Below are 9,542 nucleotides of genomic sequence, written 5' to 3' on the forward strand. Positions count from 1 at the left end.
ATTCCCAGATTTATTTAAATTGCATGGGAGAGAGGCTAATAGAAATATAGAATAATCCGTAGTACCAGTATGTCTGCTGCACTACACTCTGCTACATATCGATTCTTTAATACAATCACAAACGAAGGCACATGAAAACAAAGGTTAGTACAATTATTAATCCCACCACGTACAGTTGATCTACCATGTAAATTAATTACTGAATTCTGCAGCTAATTCATCGGTGATCACATGCTGCAGCATGCCTCTCTTTATGCCCAGAAATGGACCATCCTTCTTCACACTTTCCCCTACTTGCTGTCAGTCCGAGTCCTCTGGCTACTGTTTCGGTACGGTTCCTTAAATTCGACTCGAATCCGACTCGATGAAATAGTTAACAAGCTCCGGTTTGTGCTTCAAATTTTGTTTCATAAGCTCGACTTGGTTCAGATAAGAATGTAGTGCTCATAAATTTATCGAATTCAACTTCATTCAATGAGGAAAAACTTGAACCGCTAATTCAGTCAAGCAAAAGTTCACTTCGACTCGGCTTGTTCAGTGTCCTCTGAATATATCATTCAGCTAAATATTATCTCAATCTAGTAACTTTATACGTCGAACACATTTTTTCCTCTGAATATATGCTACTGACGTCCGTATATTCTAGTATTGTTCTACACCAGCTGCCATATATGTTATAGTACATATGCTCGCTTCCAAACGTCCACTACTGGTTCACAGTAGGTGACTCCAATGCATAATTTTTATAATATTGCAACACTGTTCAAAAGATAACGATATAGTTAGAGATAGATGGGGTTCCATGCATGGGGGATATTTGCATGTTCATCATAGACAGTCTTGTCTTGTCTCCTCTCTCTTTTCTTAAGACTACCAGCTCAGTCTGATCGATCTGGATGCTTCTACTTTTCCTTGTCTAATTTCCCTTCTACATTACCTAATAACAAGAGATCGATAGTTCAAAATCTCAATTTTACATGAAATGATATATAAAAATAAAACGCGTTTCTCACTCATTCTTGAATGACAACCAATTAAATTAGACTATCATAAAATTTTATTAAGAATATTTTCAACACTCGACACTTGCAATGAAACACTGTTTAGTGTTTCATTGCATGAGTTGGTTGTCATTCAAGAGCGATTACGGGCCTATTTATTGTACAAATATACTTTTATGATGAGGGCAATTTAGGGAAGGCCCCTTTTTCCAGAGGATGGGAGACATGAGGAACAGTATCATCAACCTCTCCACTTCGTCACGTGCACAGCACGTTTTCTGCCGATTCATGCACCCCTCCATTCATGAAAATGTTTCAACTAATATAGAATACTTACAAGAACAAGTCATTTCCCTGTTAGGACCAAGATTACTATGATACTCCAAGCTAACTTGTGCCTAAATGTATACTACAATAATATATATATCTATCTCTATGTAAACCCTCAGCACAATTACCATTTATTGGTGTGTGCTGGTAAGAATAAAACTACTATACACAAATTCATAAGAATCCGAGGACTCCAACCTGCATTCAGTACTATGCAAATTTATCTCCATCCCCTTAAAAAAACTCGAAAATTCACCACAGTATTATGCTAAAACAAGGCTGTTAATGTTAAGCTGACAATCATTTAATACAGAAACTTGCACTACTTGTAGATTACCTGATCAAGAAAGATGAGTTAACTTGGTCAACTTTTTTTTTTTTTTTTGAAATCAACTTGATCAACTTTTAAAAGGGATTTTGAGCCCATTGTGGCTTACGACTTAACGTGACTTTAAATAAACGTTTGTCTGAGTAATTTTGACTTATTAGTAACTTATAATATTAAAAATGTAATAAAATAAAAATAAAAATGACTTACGGGTAACTTATGACATAAGGGTAATTTTATCAGAAATAAAAAAAAAGCCACTGAAAATATATCACAAACTACCTTCTAATTTTAAGTCATTTTTTATTTATATTTGACTTAAATCAGTTTCTTGCTTATTACGCGCACAGAAACAGCTTTAAGTCACCGGGTTTCAGCTTTGCCAAACAGGCTCTTTATGTGATGATAAATATCTTTATCTATTTTTCCTGAAGTCACCACCTGTATTGTATTGACTAAATTTTGCACACAAAAAACGATATATTTTGGTTGATTTGCTGTCTATCCATCTTCTTTTCCTCCATACTCCAGGGTCCCTACTTTTGAGGCAACATATGGCCAGACAATATATATACTTAGTGATGGTCTATTAGTTCGACATGTCATTTTGTAGTCTGGCAAATTTGGAATTGTTCAACATTTAAAATCTTAATATTTGTTCACAACTTCTCTGTCAAATCCTAGGACCAATTTGGTTGAGAAAGGGTCTGTCAAGATCTTCAAGCAATTGCTTAAATCAATCGATATCAAGATGCTAGTAAACATATGAACAGCTTTGATGTGATCACAGAAATGATAATTCTTCGCAATTAGAAAGGTGGCATACCTTTTAGAAATCCATTTGTTGCAATTATGAATTTCAACGTACAAATTAATATCAGGAATAATCCACGAGTGTTATGGGAAGAGCATCAGTAGATAAAACGCCACATGCACTTGTCACCCAAGCAGCTCCTTTTTCTGTAAACTTCGACTGCAAGTATCATCTTGTTGAGGCACACTGAGACCTAATTGTGATAGCAAAGGAGTCCATTAGATTAAGGTGGGATGGGCACAAGCCTAACAAATAAAGCTTAGTACAGCAGTATTAGTAGATGTTAATAAATGCAGCAAACAAACAATAAAAGCATGGAACACATATGAGAATGAACATGACTTGGTTCAAGTTAACCATTTAATGGTGACCGACTCTTGAAGCCAAACCTTGAGCTGAAATTATGAGCAAAACTAGCAGTGCACATGGCATTTAGATTTTTAAGTTTGACCTTATGGCTACACCTCAAATTTCCTTCAAAAGAACCTAAATCTTCCATTTATACGACGGAATATTATCATGCTGCACCTACATAAGACTGATGTTGGACATTGACTTTGTTCGTAAGCCGTATTTATTTGGCAGGTATGACTCCAAACTTTGAGGATAAGGCAAGGAGCAAAGCGCAATACTTAGACATGCTAGCATCAGCGTTAGAACTGGTACAGTGACCCAGTTGCTGTTTTTTTCCTAAACCTGCCAATGTTACAAGATGAACAATTTACATCAAAGCTTCCTTCTAATAATATCAACAACCGGGAGGCAGCCTACTGGTGATAGCTACTTCAAGATTGCAGATTCTTCCACTCCCCTAAGGAAAGGAAAAAATGTACAGTGAACCTCTAGTTAAAGCAAATAAGCAGGTCCTTCTACATAAACGTATTACAAGCTAGTAAATAAGGAAAGACTGTAACAGAAGAAATTCACATGTGTTAGGGAAACTATTTTTTTCAAGTCCTTTGCAATCAAGCGAAATCTTAAGCATCATCATCACTACAAATTCCCACAGCTCTTAACTGATGCAAACACTAAGGTCTTTTAGGTATTACTAAATGGTGACTTATTCATTGAAGGTTAAAACTTAAATAAACCTGTTCATAAAGGAAGCGAAACATATACTTAAACATAAAGTGATTGACGAAGACACAATCTCCAATTCCCCAAGTATTATCTCCCCAGTTATATAGAAAAAACTAAATTTTTGTTGGAATCAATATTTAACAATACAGTAAGCTTAAATCGATGTGATAATACAACACTAAGATTAACGCTCATGTCATAACTAAAGCATAGAAATGTCAGATGAAAACTTATTGTGATCATGGAGAGCAGAAACTTTAAAAAAAAATCAAGAAAGTAACTTCCGTTTATCATGTAATCGCTACTATAAGTTCACATACAGGGAATGCCAGAATCCTAGTTATCTAGATAACTTGAACTATCTACAATGCATCAGAATTGGGACATGAATAGAGATATCAGATCGTGCAAAGGGTAATTGTATTTCACCAAGCTGCAAACAGTTGCCTCGCAGTACTATGCACTGCACAGCCCATAGCAGGACCACAAATACTTTGTCCTGCCTGAAATCAACTGGTTGAAAACAAGTACCAAGCAACTTCCCAACACTCCACAAAATGAACTATACGAGACATTACTTGATTCTATTATGACCAATCTATGTGAAGACTTAATACAGAAGATGAAGACAATTTTCAGATCATAAAGACAAAACAAACCAACTATAATAAAATATTTATCGCAAAGTAGTAAGTAACCAACTATAATAACACTATAATCCCAATGTACTTTCTTTATACTTGACTACGGATCATGGAGTGAGTTCCTAAAATTGGGAGAACATAATCAAATCCTAACATAATATAAACATTATGCATCAAAAATCCTATGAAAAAGAATCTCTATTTACAAGAACACCAAATTAAATTTATGTAGAGCAGCTAGTTTTATATAAACATATGAAACATTTCAGTTCTCTTTGTCGGCCAAAAATGATATTTCCTACTACAAATAATGATCTCATTTCTCCATATTCAGAGAGGTATCACCTATTCATGGATTATAGAAAAGACATTACTGGGAATGGAGAAAAACTAAAAAAATAATCTACAAATTTTTACATGAACCGTTTCTTCTCTCCTCACATCAGAAGCTAGCTTCCTTGCTCTCAAAATGAAACCATATACATATATGTCTGTGTGTCTGAAGTTTATATCACAGAGTCCCTAAATAACTATCCTTTTGAATGCCTCGTGCAGTTGCCTTTGTCCAGGGGTATATCAGTATTACTGAGCAAAAGCTAAGATTAGTCTATAGTCGCCCTAGTCGCCCCAAGACCCGATTTCCAGACCACAATGAGTTTGGTCTACCTATAACAAGTATAAGTCAGCCTCCTTCACAATGATTGTGGACCCGTAGCACCACGAAAGCTGATGTCAGGTAGGCAACAATAATTTCTATCTGTATGGACTACCATTTGAACGAGATCCATAACTTTCAGGAGTGATCGATAAAATGTCTTTAGGTTGGTCCAGACTTCACAGTTATACTTATACATAAATAGCTGACCTTTGGGCAAAAAAACAAGGGGACATTGAGGATCCTAAGTCCGGGCCTGGGACTGAGCTGGGGTTTTCCAGATTAGGCTGAGCCAAATTTTCGAGTCCAAGTTCAACAATTTTTTTCTAAAAATGTATTTCTTGGGTAAATTCAATGCTGACATATCCTGCTAATGTTATACATGTGTGCATATAACTCATCTATAGCACAAAGCTTTGCTGGAGTCCAAGAAACTTAAATACACCTCAGATAAAACAGTGGTGATTTCATGGTCTATGACTTTATGTCATCTTCTGGATTCCAAAGACCTCCATTGCAAAAAAGGTCACACAATTGACAGTGGGAAAAAAAAAAATTAGAATTAGAATATAGGATTAGTTATAAGTATGAAAAAGAAATGGCACTGCTTCCCAGCAGAAACTAAATAAGCTCAGTTATAATTATAAGAAAAAAAATGTGTCGCCAAATAAAATTTTGTTACACACATTTTAATCACGAAAGGCCAAACTGGTTTACAGGAGGTAGGCAGTTCATCAGCTTGAGGTTACAGGGCAGTTAATCCATACTCATTTCCTGACCTGCAAAAGTATTAACAGCTTCCATTTAAAAACCACATAGAGCATCAAATAAAGGTCTAATCCAACAAGGGCTTACTGCACATACTCCACAATAGGAAAAAGGAAAATATGTGTTGTGATTGGCACCCTGTACACTGTAAGTATAATTGTGCTGGAAATGGGAAACACTAAAACTTAATATAGCAAAGGCAACGAATGATATAACCCCTTGAATTTTTCCATCAGGCCGCAATTGTATGTTTAATAATATTTTCTTGAAATACAAAACAATTGAACTGTATCACAAATAAGCTACGATGTCTAAAAAGTATTTCTCAGAGTATAATTTTTGAATAGTTTACTGTCATGTCACTTGCACTACACAAGACAACACTTTATATCCTTGTTGTATGCATGTTCATCAAGTGAGATGCAACCAGAAAATGATTATAAAAAATCTGCATACCGCATGACAGGGCGAACGGCGAACGGATGAAGATTCAGGTGCCTTTAGATCTGATAAACGACCTTTACCACGGTTAGGTTTCTTGGGAAGTCTGTCACTGTCTCCAGCTTGGAGTGCTTTTTGCTTGATTGGTGATTCACTACTAATACAGGTAGAAATTGAAGAAACTGGAGCAGATGCAGTGATTGTGGAAGTGTCCGGTACTAGGGTTATTGTGTTAGGACTAGTACCTGGAGGCATAAGAGTCTTACTCAGAACTTGGCCCAAAAATTGGCCTTCATTAGCAGCAACACTCAAAATTAGAACCATAACTGGCACAAGCAGCCAACCCTGTAAATTAGCTTACAGGGTTAACGGCTGACCATGTTCCACCAACTACTTTTACAATAACAAAATTTCCAGTCTGTCATTCTATCAGATATTATAGCAGCACAGAAGAATGCAACAGATAACTCATTACCAGAAGTTGTAGCTTCAAACTTCTCTCTCATGGTCCGTACGAATTGAAACAAACCATTGCTCTTATTCAACTCGATGATTAAGCCTTTTGTGTCATTTAGACATGGATCAGAATCAAGTACTGGAGATAAAGGAGAAAGTAGTTAAATAATATCAAGATAATGTGTATCCAAACTAAAGACCAACTAACAAACAATTTCTTTATTACTCACAAGAGTACACATCATTCTCATGACGGATTGTAAAGTAATATTCTTCCTTGGGATCATTTGGATTGATATTTTTAAAAATAAATTTTATCCCTGCAGAAACAATAAATATTGTAAGAAACAATTTCCACAAGATTGACAGCGCCAGATCTGACTAGTAAACATACCAAGTCCACATTGAATCCGGAAACCAAGAACCCTATTGTACCAAGAGATAGCCTCTTCAACTTCTTCTCTGCATTTAGAGTCCTTTTTGCACTTTTCTTCACATGCTGAGAGAACTTTATGATAAAGGAAGTAGGTATAAGGCAAACATGAATGGAAGAGTAATATAATATTATAAATATATTATTACACGAGCAAACACACATCAGTAACGAAACCAATCTATAGTGGCAGTACACTGTAGCCAATTGGCAGATTACCAAAACCAATTCATTTACCATGGAAACAGCCCAAAGAAACAGCAATGTGATGCATATATCAGTTGGATACAATAAACATGTAGCTAAGGTGAAATCCTACTACCAGAGATAAAATTTGGAACACAAATAGGCACATGTTTGGAGTCCTATTATATTATAGTGCATGTCTTGTCTCTAAATGTTTAGTACCATATAGCTAATTGCTGTTAAGTATCCAACCTCATAGACATCAACTATTAAATATTATAAAAATGCAAAACTCTAGTATGCGGCTCAGTAGTTTAAGAGATTTTTTGTTCATGGTCAGAAGACAAAATAGGTGATGGCTTAAAAGTCACATAGATTTGTAAAAGAAATGTATCAAGTCAAATTCTACTAGAGGAAAACTACCTTTAGATTGTTGAAAAATAATTTCAGCATATTTATCTTTCCTCGCTTTTTGCTCTTCTACCACTCTTTTCAGACTATCTACTCTTGCTTTGGTAGCAGCCAATGAATCCATCATTGCCATCCTCTTTGCCTCTTTCCGTGTCTTTACTGTACATTGATTATAAAGAACAAGTTAGTAATGAGATAGCTCCTCCTTTAATTAATATGTTGATCAATAAAATCATAACCTGCTATACTTAAAAAATTGCCTTACAACTAACTGATAGGTACTTTAAATAGCAAGATACTTTGTAACTAGAAATATAGCAAGCAAACATGAGTACATGACGCCAAAAGAAGGTTCTAAAGGAGGCTTTTCAGACCGCTAATACAAGAGCAGGAATACAATACAATTAAAAATCAGAAAACAAGCCACATACATCTCTCTACATAGTTTAATCCTATGTCACTCTGACTCAAATACGAAATGTCGGACACGACACATATCTCAGTGTCAGACTTGAAAAATCTGAAAATTGGGGACACGGGGACATTGTCCTATTTTTGAACATGGTTACAGCATGATACATTAATAAATAAACATGGTAAGTAGATACCATAATAAAAAGTAACAACCAAATTATGAAGAAACACAATTTTGTAAGAAATTTTTCAAATTAGGGATTTTCACCTTGTTTTTTGTTTATTTGATGTTTACTAACGGAATGTACTCGTTGACTGACAAAATGTACCCATTACTGACTTAAGTGACCAGTTTGATACCATTTTAAGTTTGGTGACCAGCTGGATACATTGAGCCCACTTCACTAATTCACTTGATTATCAACCCGATAAACAAAACATATAATAATAAAGGGTGTTGACCCAATCTATCACGTTTTTAGGGACAAGACCCCACATATCACTATTGGAGATAATGGCCCCATATATCACTTAATCCAAAACGCTACATCGTGTAACGCTCATTCCTCTTTCACTTTTTAATGCCATATCGTGTAGCGTTTTGAAGCCCTAAATGCTATTTAATGTAGTGTTTCACTCTTAAACGCCAAATTGCATTACGTTTTGTAGTGATTTTTAGACCTAAACGCAACACGATGTAGTGTTTTCTTCTAAGAATTGAAACGCTGGATTATTTGGCGTTAATAAGTGACATTTCGGGCCATTTTTGACAACTCTGGTATTTTGGGCATTTGAAAATTTTGTCATATACGAGGCATTTTCTCTATTATAAACCCATAAATCGTAAATTCCAAACAAATCAGCTAAAACAACAAATAACCAACAATTCAAAACGATAAAGGGACCGAAAAACATTACGAGCAAGAGCTTTGACCAAGTCATCCTCCACAGCTCTCAATTCTGCTCTAAGCTTCCCTAGTTTAGCTGCAACCACTCAACACACGAATTATCAATTAAACCCTAAAAAACAACAAATTCTATATTTACTAACAATAATGACAAAATTAACAATAATAATTGACGACGATAATAATAATGATTATAATGATAATATCACCTTGATTTTGATAAGTTGTTTGGGCAATTGATAATTGAGACTCGAGAGAGCCGCGAAAAGATCGGAGAGATGTGATTGTTTTGTGATGTTGAGTTTCGATCTCGTTCTCGCATTTTAATCGAAGCTCGCGCATATTAGATTGGGTTTTCATGCGCTTGGAGACTAGAAGTAAAAGGTGAATGATGTATTGCCCCGCCTTTTTTGTTGTTTGATTTCAAAGAGCTGAAGATCAGGAATCCGTGAGCTGTTGTATGTGGCTGGGTTAATGAATTTTACAATTCAAAGTTTCTTTTTCTTTTTGTCAAGGAATATTACTATTTAAAATAGCTTCGGCTGTTTAGGGCTTTAAGGGTTATCGATAGGGGTGATCGCGGTGCGGGCGGTGCGGTTTTGAAAACTCAAACCGCAACTGCACCACGCTAGCATAAAAACCGCGTAAACCGCACCACAAAAATGCGGTTTGT

General features: G+C 35.5%; 1 protein-coding gene across 4 annotated transcripts; it reads right to left on the bottom strand.

Annotated features, from left to right (window-relative positions):
• Positions 1-31: 31 nt before the first annotated feature.
• Positions 32-9,375, bottom strand: LOC108206700 (kinetochore protein SPC25 homolog). 4 transcript variants are annotated; one of them, XR_010288200.1, is made up of 10 exons: positions 9,079-9,375; positions 8,880-8,945; positions 7,560-7,706; positions 6,912-7,025; positions 6,748-6,837; positions 6,537-6,656; positions 6,077-6,306; positions 5,539-5,631; positions 2,486-2,666; positions 32-937 (listed from the first exon to the last, which is right to left on the bottom strand). XR_010288200.1 is itself a non-coding variant. In XM_064086076.1 (8 exons), the coding sequence occupies exons 1-8, from the start codon at positions 9,227-9,229 to the stop codon at positions 5,620-5,622; spliced, it is 930 nt and encodes a 309-aa protein (XP_063942146.1). In that variant the 5' UTR covers positions 9,230-9,375; the 3' UTR covers positions 5,415-5,619. The 4 variants fall into 4 exon arrangements, 1 of the variants encoding a protein (XP_063942146.1); XR_010288201.1 differs by having other exon boundaries at positions 2,486-5,361; XR_010288202.1 differs by lacking the exons at positions 32-937; positions 2,486-2,666 and adding an exon at positions 5,415-5,530 and having other exon boundaries at positions 5,566-5,631.
• Positions 9,376-9,542: the final 167 nt, after the last annotated feature.

The sequence above is a fragment of the Daucus carota genome, chromosome 1, assembly GCF_001625215.2.
Source record: "Daucus carota subsp. sativus chromosome 1, DH1 v3.0, whole genome shotgun sequence".
NCBI classification, from domain to species: domain Eukaryota; kingdom Viridiplantae; phylum Streptophyta; class Magnoliopsida; order Apiales; family Apiaceae; genus Daucus; species Daucus carota.

Bases quoted from the DNA above. Each gene is read 5' to 3' on its own strand.
- LOC108206700 (XM_064086076.1), bottom strand. From the start codon at position 9,229: ATGAAAACCCAATCTAATATGCGCGAGCTTCGATTAAAATGCGAGAAC. The intron at 7,707-8,879 runs GTAATGTTTTTC...ATCAATGTACAG, and splicing joins CTTGGTCAAAGCTCTTGCTC to TAAAGACACGGAAAGAGGCA. The intron at 6,307-6,536 runs GTAATGAGTTAT...TTATGCCTCCAG, and splicing joins GTTTGAAGCTACAACTTCTG to GTACTAGTCCTAACACAATA.